Consider the following 18,187-nt stretch of genomic DNA (forward strand, 5'->3'; position numbering starts at 1 on the left):
AGTGGTAATTAGGCTGCTAGGGGCAAATGAAGAACTAAAAAATGGAGTGGGCTGGAATAAATAGCTTCAATAGTTTCTGAGAACATCACTAGATTGTGGTATAACAGTTGATAGTCTGAGGAGTAGCCCAGATTGACTAAAGACTATTTATGTTCAATGTATTGATTAAAGGCTAGGAGCTTGTTTCCAGAAGTTAAGGTCACTAGGAAGCTTTACAGTTTTCTGAAGTTCTCTCTCCTTATCTTGGCCTCTTGGCTTCATTCAAGTCCTACTTAAATCCCTATAGGAAGCCTTTCCTAATACATCTCAATTTAAGTGTCTTCCCTCTGTTGATCATTTCCAATTTATTTGGAATAATCATGTCCAATTTGTAGATAGCATTTTTATACCTAGTTGTTTACATGTTGTTTCACCCATTAGCTAGCCCCCTGAGAGGAAGGACTGCTTTTGGTTTTCCTTTGTATCCCCAGAAATTAGCATAGTGTCTGGCATATGATAGGCATTTCATAAAGGTTTATTGACTCACTTTAATTCTTTATGTCCTCATATGATGGACAAGCTCTTCACTTTGTCCCTGAAATAGCATGTAATAGTCTGGAAAATAAATCTTATTCATCCACTTTGTTTTTCCTTTGTGGATAGTCAAGCCAAATTTTAAAGAATCTATGTTTCTCTTCGATCAGGTTCTTATTCCAGGGAGAATACTAACCTTTTACTGATATATAAGCTGCAATACATAGAACAGTCTCTGAAGATTTCAAAATGAGTATTGCACAGAGGAAAACAAAGAAGTGGGTGGTGGGTGTGAGCAGGCTATGAGCAGTGAGGGACTGTGAAGAACATGAATAAATGTCATCAGAAAAATGTTTGATCAGAAATTAGAATGAGCTGGGGATGTGTCAAGAGATCACAGGTGTACACCTTTGGTAACTGAAATGTTAGAAGAGAAGAAGGACTTCAGCAAGTTGGGTGGATTTTCTGTGGTAAATATATGGAGAAGAAATGAACAAGAAGACACAAGATGGACAGGTTTGGATGGATTGGGATGATATGCATTGTTGGAAGGAATGTCCAAATGGAAGAAGTCAGATCCATGTTTTAGAAGTCAATAAATGTTTTTTGAATGACTTCTTTCCAAAGGGGTTAAAATAAACATGTTGCTATTTAAAGAATAAATGCCCATTTGGGGGCAAATTTACTGACTGGAAAGATTTCTTCCCAAAAGATACCTCTTAATTATAGAATCTCAAGAATTGAAAGGAACTTCAGAGGTCATAATTCCAACCTGTATCTGAATAGTACCTCTAATGCAGTATCCCTAACAAGTGGTCACCCAGCATCATTTTGAAGATTGCCATGAATGGAGTGCCCACTCCTTCCCTCTTCCCCCCACCCCATACTTTTGGATATTTCTAATTGTTGGAACATTTTTTCCCTAACCCCAAAGTCACAATTTGCTTCTGTACAGCTTCATCCTATGACTCCTACTTCAGCCCTCTGGGGTTAAACAGAATATGTTTAATCCCTTATCCTTGTGGTGAGAATAACCAATCAAATACTTGTAAAATCATGGGGCCATACTGCAGGTGCACAGCATGGCTAATTGATCAAACAAGGGCAGTCCCTAAATAAATGCTTTATATTTTTTTCCTGGCATCTGTACTAAATTTGGGTTCAAATGCCAAGAGTAAATAAAAATTGAAGAACAGCACATGACGATAGGAGGGAGTTGATAATCCAGTTTTGTAGCAGTTGTTTCTTTCCCACTCCCTTTTTCCTTAAATATAACTGTGTGTGTGTGTGTTTTAATCTTTACTTTTTGCCTTAGTAACAACTTAAAAAAAATCTTACCTTATATGTCAGAATCAACGTAGGGCATTGGTTCCAAGACAGAAGAGCAGTAAGGGCTAGACAGTGGGGTTTAAGTGACTTGCCCAGGGTCACACAGCTAGGAAGTGTCTGAGATTTGAACTCAAATTTGGCCCCAGAACTTCCTATCTCCAGGGCTGGGCCTCTATCCACTATGCCAGCTAATAGCCTCTGATATATACACACACACACACACATAAATATAAAAGTTTTAACTTGAACCTGAAATGTGTGTCTATTTCTATATTTACAAATATACCCTTAATCAAGTTTAACAATCATATATCGAGTCTATTCTGCAAAGGCACTATGGTGAGTGTGCTGGAGATCCAAAGAACCAAGACCAAACAATCCTTGCCTTCAGGTAGCATTACATTTTACTGAGATTCCTGACAAGCAACCATCCAAGTTCTATGGTAGAGTAAGAGTTGAAAAATAGAGAGGGTTCTTGTTGTCAACAATTTATTTCTGTTATGTGGCAAAACCACCTGAGACGGGAATGTGATTCTCTGGCTCTGGAACACTTGGATGGTTCATGGAAAAAGCACTGAATTTTGACTTAGAGAACATAGGCTCAAATGCTAACTCTGAGATGTAGTCAAATTCCTTGAAGTTTCTTTATCGATAAAATGAAGGGGTTGGACTAGATTTCCAATCTTTCCCATCTGCAAAATGATGATCAAAAGTAGAAAGGAAAGGAGTCAAGAAGTCATTTTGGAGTCCAAGAAATGAAGTTAAATCCTAGCTGGGATACTTACTGTGGGACCTGAACCAAATCTTTTTGCTCCATTTTGCACCTTAGTTTCTTTGTAAAAATACAAGGTTTGGGTCTCTCAGGTGCCTTCTGGTTCTAACGCTAAGATTTAGATCTTAGAATAGAAGCAAAGGATTGTAAAGGAAGGAGGAAGAAGAAGGGAACCTAGAATTTATTGAGTATCTACTATGTGCCAGAACTGTGCTAAGCACTTCAAATATGTCATTTGATCCTAACAATAATCCTGTGAGGTAGAAAGCACTAGATTTGGAATGCCATAACCTGGGTTCCAGCCCTCTTTGTGCTTATTAGGTCATTCATTGACTTTGGCCAAGTCACAGCCTATCTGGGTCTTAATTCCCTCCTTTATAGATTGAATAAGGTGGTCCCTGAGGTATCTTCCAGTTTTGTAATCTATGCTCCCATGAATTCTAGCTCATTTACTTAAGAGAATTTGATGCCAGAAGACTTGAGTTTGAATTGTGCCTAAGCCTGAGACTCCGATTCTGATACCCAGATTCTGATCCTCAGATTCCTCATTGTAAATGAAGGGGATGGACTCTTATGGCCTTCCAGCTCAATCACTGAGTATTTCTAAATGGCTGGTAGGAATTCATCACTGGAGATAAAAATTCAAAGAATGAAAGAACCTAATGTCAAGGAGTTTCTTCTAGATCAAAGGAATTTGGAAATTTATTTTTAAAAAGTATTTTGGTAACTGTATTTGAATATACAATAATTTGTTTCCTTTGTAATCTTATAGATTTCATTTTATGCATCTAAAGACCTTCTTCCGAGAAGGCTTCCTTTAGGCTAGGTAGTGAACTACCTGTTTCCTGGCTTGACTGGATTCCTTCAAGTCCTAGCTAGAAGCCTTTTCCTATCCACCTTAATTCTAGTTCCTTCTCGCTGTTTTAAATGTGTTTAATAAATGTTCACTGGCTCCTTTTTGTGTGTGTGAGTGTGGGTCCCCTGTAGTTAGCACAATACCTGAGACATAGTTGGTACTTAATGTTCATTGACTTTTCCCCCTTTCTATCTCCAGAGGTTGGTACAATTTCTGACCCATGGTTGGTGCTTAATGAATGTCCATTGAGGGGCAGCTAGGTGGTTCAGTGGATACAGCTAGTCCTAGAGACAGGAACTTCTTAGCTGTTGGCAGTGCCTGGCACATAGTGGGTGCTTAATATTCACTGGCTCTTCTTTCCTCTTTGTAGCCTTAGAGGTTGGCATGGTACCTGGCATATAGTGGGTGCTTAATATTCATTGGTTCTTTTTCCCCCTTTATATATTTAGAGGTTATCATGGTACCTGGCACATAGTGGGTGCTTAATAAATATTTATTGGTTCTTTTCCCCCTTTGTATTCCCAAAGGTTGGCACGGTAGCTAGCACATAGTAGGCGCTCAAGACCAAAGGGTCCCATGACAGAAAGAAGGCCTCTCTCTGTCTCTTCTGGCTTTGAGTGTGCAGAGGGGAATCCACAGGCGGGAAGCCAGGAACCATTCACTTCGATGGGGCCGAGTCCGAAGGGGGCGTTGCCATGTCGGAGGCCCCACTGCGCCCCACATAGGCCGGAGGTGTACACTGTGGGACCGAAGTGTGGCTGAGGGTGGGGAGAGACAAAGCCCCGGGTGGGGGACGGAGGGCGGGGGACCGCGCGCTGCCTTGGCAACGCATGCCGGCTCTCGGCCCCGGATTGGCTGTAGTGGCGGGCGGCGCGGGGCCTCCTGGGAGTGCGTTCCCGCCGCGGCGGCAGCGCCGGTTTGAACTTGGCGGCGACGGTGGCTTCGGCCGTCGGGGCGGGTACGGCTCGGCCTCTCCTACCCAGCCATGGAGAGTGAGGAGGGCACGCCACGCAGGCGGAGGGAGTCCCCCGGGGACTTTTGGTCTGACCCGTCGTCGTTGGCGCGGCCCCGTTCGAGCTCGGCCTCCGCTTCGTTGCTGTCCCTGCTGCACAGCGACAGCGACGAGGCAGAGGAGCTGCGGCAGCGCCGGGGGCGGCGGCGACACCGGCGGCACCAGCCCCGGCCCGAGCCCGCTGGACAGCACCAGCCCCGGCCCGAGCCCGAGACCAAAGCCGGCGGCGAGGATCGGCGGGAGCCGGTGAAGTCTCAGCCTCAGCCCCAGCCTGAATGTCAGTCACAGCCCGAGCCTCAGCCTCAGCCCGGCGCAGCTGAGGAGAGTTCTGAAGAACCGTCCCTGCCGCCTTCGCCGCCGCCATCGCCGTCGCAGTCGCCACAGCCCGTACAGGAACAGGAGAGCGAGAAGACTCAGAAAGCGGCCAGCCAGAGGGGAAGGGCCACGAGCCCGGAAGGAGGAGAGGCCTCGGGGCGCGCCAGGTAAAGGGGACCCGCCCCCAGCCCTGTCCCAGCTCCTCCCCTCCAGAACCCTGAAGCTGAGCTGGGGGCTCTGGAGTCAAGTCCACGCTGGTTCCCCCCACCCCCAGTTCCCCGTTTTCACTCTATCCTCTGCACTGCTAGGCTCCCCGTCTCGTCCTCTCCTTTCTTCTTCCTTCCCCTTCTCTCCGTCCTTCTTTCTTTTTCTTCCTCCTTCTTTTTGAAGTGCAAATTTTCATTTTATTACTTATCTAAAAATAGACCTCAGCCATAACAATGATATACCCAAATGCTAGTTACTATAACAAAAGAAAAGGAAAAACAAACAGGAAACAGGAATTTACTTTTAAAATATTTCTGAAAAAACAAAATTTAAATTGCCTTAATATACTGCCCAACTCTCAATCATCCTTGTTTGACTTATTTCTTTGTATTATTTATGGAAAAATTTTGAGCTTGGGCCAGTTTTTTTCTCCTTTCTCTTTTCCTCTCTCCCTCCCTCCCTTCCTCCCTTCCTACTGCCCATCCACAGTGAGACTGGGCAAGGTCTTCCTCACCCTGGGCCTTCTATTCCTCATATAATACATGGATTTCCACATGAGACCTTAGGCAAGTCCCTTCCCCACCCTGGGCACTTCCTCATCTGCCAAATTAAAGCTTTGGATTAGATGGCTTCTCAGGACCTGTTACTTTTCCAAATGGCTTCTTTCCAGGCCATGTTTGTACAGCACATTTAACTACTGGAAAACCCAGTCGGAAAAAAGGTAAGGCAGGAAGCCTTAGGTTCAAGTTCTGCTTCTGACAAGTCCTACCTGTGTGGGCTGAACTTGCTACTTATTTCAGTACCCTAGGAAACTCCTTTAAACATTATAACTTGAAAGGAATTGGAGAGGCCGGGCTAGGAGGCTGCTGATGGATCTGCACTATAAGAAGTTCCTCATTGGGAACTCACAATACCAAGGAAATCATAGAACTAGTTAATTTGCCCTTTCATAAACCTCTTCACACAAAAAGAAAGTATCATAGAACTGAAAAGAGCTTGTCTTTTATCTCTACAGTGAACAGAGTAGAAACTTAGTAAATTGAAATAGAATCAACCTATTGTAAGGTGAGGCAAGAGAATTTGGCTAGACTTGAGAGTCAAGAAAACTTTGGTTCTTGCTTATAAACACATGCCATCTGTATCACCTTGGGCAACTAAGTTATTTAACTGGTTAGTGTTCCCAGGCAACACTTCCAGAGTTGCTGAAAGCCAACTGATATGCTTTGGTGGCAAGCTGATTGGTGGAGGAAGTAGCTTCTATACACTGAACTACCCTGTTCTTCCTCACTTCCCTGCCCCCCCCACCCCCAATCATTTATGTTTTATGAGGTAGATATAGTGAATCACAATATCCCTATATTATAGATACTGTGAAGTTAAATAATACATCCAAGGATATCTAGAGGATCAGCATAAGAAGCAAAGAACTTTGAATTTGGAGTCAGAAAACTAGAATTTAAATTTAGCTTTGTATTTCTTCCTGTACCCTTAGGGAGGTCACTTCAACTCCAAACTTTATTTCCCTCCACTCTTAAATGAAGGAGTTGAACTAGATGATTTTTAAGTTCCCTTCTAACTTTTAATACTCTAGTATAGTATCCAGTTACTTCTTGTCAGTCATGCTATCAAGTCACCTCATTTACCTTACATATAATATAAATGGAAGTAATAGTTTAGAGTCAGAAGAGACCTTAAAGAATGTTTTGTTTATCCCTCATTTTGAAGGTGGGGAAACAAAGACCCAATGAAAGTTGATTGTCTTCTCTAAGTCAGGAAGTAAGTTAGCAAGATAAGTAGGACTAGAACCCATAAGTATCCATCCTGTGTGTTTTTCTCTAAACATTCTTCCCTTTGAAAGCCCTTGAAACACCTGTCAATGATAAGAGCAATTATCACAATTTCCTTTTCTGAGACTGCCCTGTTAGCCAAGATCTGTCTTGAGGTGGGCCCCTTGTGTTATCATTACATAAAGTTAATAGAATCAAGAGTTGGAATAGATCTTAGAGTTTATGTGTAGTCTGCATCTTGATGGATGTTAGACATGATCACATATGGTGGAAGTCTTAAAATAGTAGAGTTTTAGATCTGGAAGAGACCTTAATTCAATATGTCCTTAATGTAGACCATTTAATTTTTAGGTAACACTAATTATTAGGAAATTTTCTTACATTCAGCTATGATATCTGCTTCTGCTATTTCTACACTATAGATTTAGTTTTGTTTTCTAGGGCCAAACAAACAGAAGTCAAATCCTTCCATATGTTGCTTCTGGAACCAGGAACCCCCTGAAATTTCAAGCTAAATATTCCCAATTTTTTTCTGTAGATCTTAGGTCTCCAAGTTTGTTGATCCTTCTTGAAATGGGCCATCTAAAACTGAGCATGGTGTCTTCTTGTGTTCTGACCAGGACAGACTGACCCATCTCTTTTTCTTTGTTTTTATTTAAACCATCTTAGAAACAGTACCAAGTATCAGTTCCAAGGCTGAAGAGCAGCTGATGGCTAGGCAATTAGGATAATGTGACTTGCCCCAGGGCACTGCAGTTAGCCACCCCACCTTTCTCATACTTGTCACTGTTTGTTAATGTACTTAACTCATTACCTTTTTTGACTACCACTTCATGTTCTTGTCTCATAATCATTTTTGCAGCCTACTAAACCACCCAGGTATTTTCTACATGAACCACGGTCTAGCCATACTGTCTTCTTCATGTACTCTTTTAGTTAGTTTTTTGAAACTTAAGTGCCCAGCTTCATAAACCCTGTTCAATTAAACTTTATTAGAGTCATTCAATTATTCTAACTTCCCACGGGTATTTTTTTTATCCTGATCCATTCATCATCTATATTAATTATATCTCAATTTTGTGTTACCTACAAGTCTGGTAAACATGCCATTCATGTCATTTTCTGACTCATTGAGTAACATGTTGAGTACAACAGGTCTAACCACAGAGGTTTCACAGCACTACTTTTTGGTTGATATTAAACTGCTTTTAAGTTGACATTCTTCTATTAATCAACATTTGGTGGGGTTGCTTTGATCAACCAGTTTCTAATTTGCTTAACCATACCAACCTCCAGTCCACTACTCTTCATTCTAACTATGGTAACTGTATAGTGCTTTAGGTTGAGCAGAGTATTTACACTTATTATTTCTTGTTCTTCACCACAACTCTGTGAGGCTTTAGATCCTTATTTTTCAGTTGAGGAATCTCTGGCTGAGAGACATTAAGTGACTTGCTTAGTTTCACATAACTAACAAGTGTCTGAGACAAGACTTGAAGTTCTTCCTGACTTCACGTCCAGCATTCTAGCAACTGTGCTGCCTTTGGATACCATGATGGTATATAAGAGGCTTTGACATGTGTGCCTACAGTCTTACACAGTTGAAAGATCATTCTTGACAGGATAGAGTAATATTGCACTATTCACTGCCTTGATTTTTTTCCTCCAAATAAATAAAACTGCTCTTGTCCTTAGGATTCTTTTCAGCCTATTTCATACTACTGTTTTTATCCTTCTGATTTAATGCTGGTTAAGCCTATCGCTTAACTAGTAGATAATGAGACTATACTTAGACAGCTGATTCTGGTATGTATCCCATAATAGCAATGCTTTCTTTTTGGTGAAGATATTTTCAATTTCATTTTTTCCTTTTTAGTGGTATTTGGTACTTGGCATGTCCAACACTTCCATATTCTTAGGAAAGAAAGTATTCTTGAAATCCTTCTGTCTGATTACACAGCTTTCTTTCTTTTTATCTTTCCTTTGGTTTCATTTTTCCTAAAACTATTCCTTGGCCTCACTGAGACTTCTATTCACTCTATCCCTCCTTTCCCAGTCTTTTATTTCTCTGTCCTTTCCTCATAAAAATCTTGACCCTGTAGTTAACCCAGTTCAAGTATATGCCTTTTTCTACTTTTGAATCTTTAGTTAAACCCTTGTCTTATCACCAGTATGCTCTGCCAAACCCCAGTCTTGGGTTACTATCCCCATTCACCTTTTGTCCATCTTCTTGCATATTTCTGAATGCCAGTTGAGGTCATTTATTCATATTGATTGGGTTTTCTTCAAATTTATGTTGGCTAATCTCAACTAGATTCTCATGAGTGCATGGCAGTTCTGTTATTCTAATCTAATTGACTCTGTTGCACCCCTCACAATGGCTCTTCCAAATCTTCTATCCTCTGGCCTCTTGTATTGTTCCTCTCCCTTCCTTCTAAGCAGAGAACCAGATTTCTTACTTTAGGAAAAAAGAAAAGGCCATTCATAGTCAGCTTTATCTTTTCTCTTGTCTTGCTAAGTCTGATCACTTTTTTTCTAGTCCTTATTTTTTTTTTGACCTGTAGAATTTGATACTGTTGATATTCCAGTTTGAGCTCTGATAATTTTGATCCTGATTTGGTACTCCTTCATGGATATTCTCTCCCCTTCTGATTTTTATAATATAAGTGGTGATCTGGTTCTCATACTATGATATTCCAATTCAGTCACTTTTGCTGGATAATTGCTACCTCTCCCCATAACCATTCAAGTCTCTCAAAGCTCTGTTCTAGACTTTCTTTAGTTTTCTTTTCTACATTTTCCTTCTTGATGACCTTATCATTTCCTTTGGGTTTTAGTTGTTGATTCTATACAGATGATTTCCAGATTTATACATGTAGTTGAGAGGATGATGATGTAGGTAGGACCTAGAGGAACCCAAGTTCTTCCTCAAATACCCTAGTAAAGCTCTAATAATACACAAGAAGGAACTGTGATAAATAAAAGCAATGAGAATCAGATATGAATTTCCATACAATCAGACTACATAAAGAGGCCACCATAACCCTATGGAAACATAGAATGGAGAAAAGCCAGGGTAAATGGGAGGCAAAATGCAAAATAGCCTGGTATTAAGAGGCCCAGAGCAAGGCCAAGTGCCAGTAACCCAGAGTCCCCAGTTGCAACTGAAGGCAGGGCCAATAGTAGTAACAGTTTCTACAGAAAGTGGAGTCTTATCTTAGCCATCAGACTAAGGATTAATTAGGCTCAACCCTTGCAGCCAGGAATATAGGAACTGAGTGTATTCCAAGCACAAGTCACCACAATCAAGATCTCGTTGTACCTGGTAGCTAGTATAATACAAGAATGGAGAGTTTGGAAGACTATTCCAAAAAGCTCCAGAGATAAAGGCTATCCAAGAAAAACTTAACTGTCAAAATTGAGTATAATTCTTGGGTGAGAAAATGAATCTTTAATGAAATAGAAGATTTCTGAACTTTTTTTTTTTTTAATTCTAAGACAGAAGTGCAGCAAGGGTTAGTCAATTGGGATTAAGTGACTTAACCCAGAGTCACACAACTAGGAAGTATCTAAGGTAAAATTTGAACCCGGGTCCACCCAAATGCAGTCCTGGTGCCCTATCCAGTGTGCTACTGAGCTGCTCTGATTTCCAAGCATTCTTGATGAAAAGACCAGAACAGATTTGAAATTTTAGAGGTAGTCCAAATACTTCATACTCTCTGCTTCCTTTTCTGACTCTACCACTGACATGGCAGAAATGGAAGGATATTGCCTATTTATTTATAATAAATGAGGACCTTTTATTACTGGGCTTCTGTTTGTTTTTTTCTTATGTATTGCCAAGCCAAATAATTCATTATGTCGTAATGGCCATCCTCTTGGTGATTAGCCTTAGTTTCTCTATTAGCTAGGTCCTTAGAAGGCAGACACAGTCTGTCTCAAAGCCTTCCAACATAATAAAATCTGCCATATAGTATTTCTCTGGCATTGCAGTAGGATTTTATGGAGAATTAAAATGACAGCTCACATTTGTGTTATTTTAAGATGGATGATGTGATTTTCTCATAACAGCCCTTTGAGATAGATAAGATGGTAAAAATATCACCTCCATTTTATCAGTGAGGATAAATGTGTTGAACCTTAGAGGGATGACACCAAGTGTCAAGATTTGAAATTGAAATTGAAACCCTGGTCTTCTGAATCTGAAGTCCCTTGCCCTTTCTTAAAGTAAAATTTTGTTTTCTGAACATTTATTTCATAATTCTAGGGAGTTTCTATTTGCCCTGTTGATAGAAATGCATGAATACAAAGATAGTTCAGTGGTTAATATTTAAATGACTTGCATTTATTGATGATCCTAGCAATGCTAATCAAATTCCCTCAGGATATAGTTTTTTTCCCCTTGAGTTGTGGTCCCAAGAATTCCTTTCCTTCATGATTGACTAATCTGGTAGTCAAGCTGAGGAAAACATTGTTTATATTTTAATGAATTCTTTTAAAATGTCATAATAAAATCTGTATTACATTTCACTTTCACTCTCTAAAACAATTTGACTGTTAAGGTCAGCATCTACTTATTAACCAGTTTAGCATATCTTTATGTATCAACAGAATTAAAGAAAGTTCAGACAAAGAGTTGCAGTGCCATATATTAGAGACAAGTCTGACACCATGGGAAGAATGGTTTGTTTGCAAAGAAAAAGAACAACGTGCTCGTCTACAAAACAGAATCTTAGAGGTAATGACAAAGCAAGTTTCTTTTTTATCTAATAGGTATATATGAGCTTGTACATGTTTTTCTCAGTTTAAATGAGAATTTTCATGAAATCTTAGTGTCCTAATAAATATGATAACTTTTGCATTTGACTGTATCAGTATTCCATATATTTTGTCAGCATTGAGGTATCTAAATAGTTACTTCCTTTCAGCTTCAAGGGACATTCATGAAACACTTGTGGTAGGGGAGAAAAAAAGATCATTAAGAGCTATTTCTTTCCCTCAGCGTTTTCCATGGACAGATAAGAAATTGAGGCCCAGATTAAATGGCTTTCTCAGGATCATACAACAAATTTATGATAGTTCTGGGATCAGAATCAAGGTCTCTTGACTCCTAAGTTCAGTGCTAATTAACATGCTGCCTCCCAGAAATAAATCAGGCAGTTTTAATTTTTCTTATTGAAAATTTTTCCTATTGAAAAATTCATTCTTATTTTAAGTTGTTGGTGTGAAAAGGCAAATGTCTGAATAAAATGTGAAAGCCAAAATATTAGACCTTCACTGCTACTTTAGAATCTATCTGTAATATTGTGTTAAGAACTTCTTGCCCAACAATGTTATCCATATATATTTCCATACATAATAATTTAAAAATAGACCATATGTTATGCTTTAGAACCTTGAAAAAATGAAGTTACTCATTATTTTAATTTGAATTCTTTTTTTTTAAACCCTTACCTTCCGTCTTGGAATCAATACTGTGTATTAGTTCCTGGGCAGAAGAGTGGTAAGAAGAGGGCTAGGCAATGGGGATTAACTGACTTGCCCAGGGTCACATAGCTGGGAAGTGGCTGAGGTCAAATTTGAACCTAGGACCTCCCGTCTTTAGGCCTGGCTCTCAATCCATTTAGCTACCAGCTGCCCCCTTTAATTTGCATTCTTGCTCTCAAATTATTTAACTTTCTTGGGTCTTAAGAGTTTTTTACCCCTCCATGTATAGATTACAAAAATGTTTCAGAAGATGTACTTGTGATGAAAAAGGAAAGATAATTGAGAGTTAGACTTTTGACATTGGAAAGACTGTTTCGAGGTGCAACGAGGATAGCTTAGTTCCCACAGGAGGTGATATCTTAGAGATTATAATTTTACTCCCATCTTCAATAAACTCTAGTGGCTCTGTTCTCTTTGGGATCAAATATGAAATTTTCCCTTTGTTAAAGCCCTCCCTAACTTGATCCAAATCTACATCACTAGTGTTAGGATCCTGTTGGTTGGGAAATTGGAATGATGGGTATTGTTTTTTCTAAGTGAATGATTCTTTAGGGAAGTGGTATTAAATTTACATGGACACCAGGGCCACTTAGCCCTACCTTAGGATCTCTGAGGGCACAGATTGGTTTAGAAAATCACATATTAACATAATTTATGTTTTATTGTATTTTCATTTATTTTGTTAAATATTTCCCAAATCAATTTTAATCAGGTTTTAGGCCACACTGGGAGCGTAGTCAGGGCTGTGCATTTGACACTTCTTTTGAAGGGAATCAAGAGATGTGTCTCAGTACCTTGCTTGTGATAGTGAAAGAAAAAATTTTTAAGCTACCTAAACTGGACCAGGCTCATAGGTAATCCAGGTCTGATTGCAATCTGTGTGAATTCTGTCTTCTCCAAGGAAAATTTATCCTTTGATGTAGGTATGAGCTCTCTTGCCTGTTTTGCTTCATGGATACTTTAATTCCTATCCTTTATCTCCAACAAAAAACTTTGAAGTTATTCTTATTACCTCCCCTCAGGCATAGTGGTTCCGAGTTATCTGTTTGTAGTGTACTAATGGTGCCAAAATGTACATGTAGAAAAACTAAGCAAAATACAATATAGTTGAAATTTTACTAAGAAGTTAGTGTTAATAGTATGGAACAGATAATTGTATCTCTAAAAAGTTACTTGGCCATCCTCTAATTGATAAATGAGCACAAGATATGAATAGCTTGTTTTTGGATGAAGAAATCAAAGCCATATATAAGTATATAAAAATGCTTTAATCCTACTAATTAAAGAAATACAAATCAAAACAATTATGAGATAGCATCTCATATCTATCAGATTGGCTAAAATGATAAAAGGGTAAAATGACATATGTTGGTGGGGATGTGGAAAAATGGGAACACTGGTACACTGTTGGTGAAACTACGCAAACTGATGTAACCATTTGGAGAGCAACTTGAAATTAGACCCAGAGAGTTATAAAACTATGTATGCTCTTAGATCTGTCAATACCATTGCATACCATTGCTCGGTCTGTTCCCAAAGAGATAAAGGGTAAAAGAAAAGAATCTATATGTTTCAAAATATTTATAGCAGCCCTCTTTGTGGTAGAAATTGTGGGGATATCCACCAATTTGGGAATGGCTAGACAAATTGTGGTGTATGATTGTGATGGAATACTATTGCACTCTTAAGAAACAAGAAGCAGGTTAGTTTTTTAAAAACTTGGGAAAAACTACATGAGATAATGAAGAATGAAATGAATAGAACCAAGAGAGCATTCTATACAGCTATAGAATTAATTTTTGAAGAATGACTTAGTAATGATGGGGAGTAGGGGAAAAAAAGAACTGTTGGGAGAGCTCTACAGAGATTGAGGCAGAAACGGCAGTTGGAAACTGAACAAGGACTTCTGGGAAATTTTCCTGAGGGAGGAGGTCGTGGGTACAGAGACGCAGAAGGGAGTGGAAGGAAGGAGCTGTTTCTCTGGGCCATTTTCAAGACACTTATGGAGATTTCTGACACTGACAGAAATCTTAACATCACAGGTTCCTATTTAAAGCATCGTTGGTTCTTGTCAAGAAACCTAATTTCTTCAAAGACTTTCATTCCATGAAATATTGAGATACTGTACTCATATTGGTGAGCAGTGCTCTCCCCTTTTTTCTGTCTCCCCTGCCTACAAGAAAACCTTGTACTTCAGTAATTAGTTTTATTTAGATAGAGATTTAGGGCGATCCACAACCCCTCTAACCTCTACCCTTTGCCTCAATCAACAATTAAATCAAATAAGCAGTCAGATAGTGAATTCAATCTCATTTATTTACATCTAGAGAGTAAGTCCATTGGCAGACTCCATCTTATTTCCAGTTTTCAAGAAGACACAAGGGGGAGGCTTGTGAGCGCCTCAAAGCAGTGCATTTCCTGATTGAGGTCCCTGATACCTATCCTTGTAAAGATGACTTCTCTGCCGCCCTTGAGGGCTGGCATGGCCACCAAGGGGCAAGCCTTCACTGAGGGGAGATCTCCATTTTGTGTCCCTCAAGTAATTCAGGGACTCTGGGAGGGAGTAGTGAGGCAAGCCATTTTCAACAACCCTTTCCTCATTGCCTTTAACCCTCATTTCTCCACCTAAGGAGTGTGAGTTCCCCAGAAAATTGCAACTTATGATCATCTCCAAAGAATGAACCGAAAAATAGAAACACAAAATACATTATATATAGATATAGATATGGGGGGGGGGGGTTATAAAGGTTGGACTGGCTTATTTAAGAATAGGGTCACCAGGAATTTTATGAAATTCCAAAGAGATTTATTTAACAATTTGTTTACAAAATATAGAAAGATTGAAGTAAGAAATCAGAGAGAGGACAGAGTAAGATATTTAGTCTACATGCTAAGTATTTGTTCTGACCCCCTGACTCAACCTAGGCAAGACTTAGCTGGAGAAGCTTTGACCTTGAGCTGAAGACTTGGGGATGCAGGGAGCCTCTCTCAAGAGGGTAGTTCTCTCCTGAGGCTAGTCTCTTCAAAAAATCCAGGAAAGGAGCCAGCTCCTTCTCTAACCACATGTCAGTCCAAAGGAAGAGATTTAAGAACAGACTCACCAAGTACAGGGTCTCAGGTCCAGTCAGCAGATTCTTCACCAGCCTCCAACTTGAACTCAGAACTCCAAAAGAAGACGAAGTTCTTTCTGAAGATCCCTCCCAGGAAGTTGTAACTCCCTTTTAAAGACACTTTCTTTTGTGTCATTTCTTGTGCCTTCCTCCACTTTTACATCTTCCAATTACAGTTGAAGCTTTGCTTAGGACTGCCAAGGGGGTAGGTAGTTTGATTCTGTTTTGTCACTCACTATTGCACACGTGGGACACAGACCTCTCTCACTTAATGATTAAATGGGATGTTTACACTTTTGGTGATTACATCTAAAAATGGGCAGGGGAGTTAATTTAATCTTCACAATCAGGGGAGAGTTAATTTCATTTTCACAATCAGGGGAGAGTTACATTTAATCTTTACAACACACATTTTTTTTGTCAAGTGATACCTTCTATGATGTGGAGAGGTAAGGAAGGGACTGAAATACCTGGGAATAATTTTTTTTTTTAATCCCTACCTTCTATCTTAGAGTCAAAACTATGGGGGGGAAATAATTTAAAAAATCAAAACTCTGTATTGATTCTAAGGTCAAAGAGAGAGGTAAGGGCTAGGCAATTGGGCTTAAGTGACTTGCCCAGGGTCACATAACTAGGAAGAATCTGAAGTCAAATTTAAACCAGGACCTCTCATCTCCAGGCATTGAACTTTATCCACTGAGTCACCTAGTTGCTCCTTCTGGGAATAAATTCTATTAAACTTGTTCTCCTGATTTGTCTCACTTCACTTAGCCATCAGTTCATATACCTATTCCTGGTTTCCTGTGAAATCATCTTTTTATTTTCTAATATTTTTCCTAAATGTATATAAAAATCAATTTTTAATACTTGCTTTTTAAAAAATTTGAGTCTAAATTCTTTCTTTCCTTTCCCTGAGAAAGTAAACAATTGGATAGATTATATATGTGTACTTATGGAAAACATTTCTATATTAGCCAGATTTTGAAAGAAAACATCCAAAAAATATTTGATCTTTCTGCATTCAGACTTCATCAGTTCTTTCTCTGGAGGTAGACAGAATTTTTCATCATGAGTCCTTTAGATCTTTGTTTTGCTAAGAATAGCCAAGTCATTCACCGTTGATCATGGTACAATATTGCTGTTAATGTGTGCAGTGTTCTCCTGGAAAGCCATCCCTTTTCGTCATTTCTTAAAATATATTTTATTACATCATTAGGCCAGTGTTTGTTCAGCCGTTCCTTAATTGATGGGCCTTGCTTTAATTTCTAGTTCTTTGCCTCCAAAAAAAAGAGCTGCTATAAATATTTTGTTCATATGGATCTTTCCCCCCTTTCTTTGATCTTTTTGAGTATAGGCCTGGTAATACTATTGCTGGGTCAAAGGATATGCAGTTTGGTGACTTTGGGCTCATTGTTCTGAATTGTTTGCCAGAATGGATTCATAACTCTATTGAGAATGGTTTAATTAGTGTTTTTTCCCTTAGTTTTTTAATCAAAGATTTTTCATTATAGCAATTACTTAAGGTAGTACCATTTTTTACTATAATAGGAAATAATATTTTTATATAATTTGGTTTGTTTTACATTGATTTAAATACTTTATTGGATGTTACTTTTTTATATTGAAAAAAGGAAATAAGTCTACAACAAGAAAAAAGAAAAGAAGCCGAAGAGCGTGAAAAAAGAAAAAAGTATGCTGAGGAAAAACACAAGGAATGGCTTCAAAAAAAGAATGAACAGGTAAGAATCAGGGTCAGGCCAGACTCCCTTGTTGCTATTAATCCTTATTTTTCTCTTGATCTTAATTTCTTTCTTTTGCTGCTACTTCTTCCTCCTTCTGCCTATTCAGTGGAGGAATTCCCTACAGCCCTTCTGCCCTCTCTTCTTCTGTGTTCTCCTGGAGAATCTCCTCCATTTGCCCTACTTCATGACCCCCAATCCTATACCTCTTCAGCCCCTTACTTTGATTTTTTTCCATCTGGATGTCTTGCTAGTACCTCAGACTCTCAGTGTTAATGGAATTTCTGTTCCTTTACTGTGTGACTTGGGGTAAGTCAGTTACCATCTTTGGACCTCAGTTTATGTAAGATTGGAAAAGATGACCTCAAAGGTCACTTCCCACTTTAAATCTGTGGTCCTTTGAAGTCATCATTTTTTCCCCAAACTTTGATTCCTTTTCCCTTCCCATCTAGCTCCTCTTTAGTCTTGGCATATATCACTCCTTTTGCATTTCCATGACTACGCCTGGTCCTGAGACCTCTGGTCTCTTTATCCATTCCTCATCTACCCTGTTTTCTTCACTAGATTATTACTGATAGAGCATTATTCTGATTGTGTCAGCCTGCTCAAAAGCCATCAAAGAGCTTCTTCGTGGCTTGGGACAAAGTCTGAACTACTTAGCCTTGTTTTTAAGGCTCTCTGCAGTAGGGCCTCAGTTTACCTTTCTTGTTTTGTCTCCTAATACACCTCTGCATCCTAGACTACAACTTGAACTGCCCCATTTTGATTTGTTAGCCTGAAATAGCCTTTCAATAATGTCTATGTTCTTCACTGTTTTTGTGCTTATCATATATGGTCTCCGATGTTAGTTATTCTTTTATGTTTCTGATTTCCTCTTCCATAACAAACTCCTTATAAGTCACTCCAGACTTCCTTTTGTTTTGTTACTTTGGGCAATTGATGTTCCTTAGATATTATTTCATGAATGAATCAGGTGTAACACCATTTGACTTGGTAGATCACAATATGGAGTGGAAAATGGCCATTTGTTTTCATAGCAATTTTTAGTACATCATATTCC

General features: G+C 39.2%; 1 protein-coding gene across 3 annotated transcripts in view; it reads left to right on the top strand.

Moving 5' to 3' along the window:
* Positions 1 to 4,359: 4,359 nt before the first annotated feature.
* Positions 4,360 to 18,187, top strand: part of CCDC34 (coiled-coil domain containing 34) — a 36,405-nt gene continuing 22,577 nt past the window's right edge. For all 3 annotated transcript variants that reach the window (XR_008912765.1, XR_008912766.1, XM_016423460.2), the window contains exons 1-3: positions 4,360 to 4,964; positions 11,403 to 11,529; positions 17,020 to 17,127. Coding sequence is in view for 1 of the 3 variants with exons in the window: in XM_016423460.2 (XP_016278946.1) it covers positions 4,456 to 4,964; positions 11,403 to 11,529; positions 17,020 to 17,127 (744 nt within the window). In the remaining 2 variants the exon portion in view is untranslated. The remainder of the gene's footprint in view (positions 4,965 to 11,402; positions 11,530 to 17,019; positions 17,128 to 18,187) is intronic.

The sequence above is a fragment of the Monodelphis domestica genome, chromosome 6 (assembly GCF_027887165.1).
Source record: "Monodelphis domestica isolate mMonDom1 chromosome 6, mMonDom1.pri, whole genome shotgun sequence".
In the NCBI taxonomy this organism is placed as follows: Eukaryota; Metazoa; Chordata; class Mammalia; order Didelphimorphia; family Didelphidae; genus Monodelphis; species Monodelphis domestica.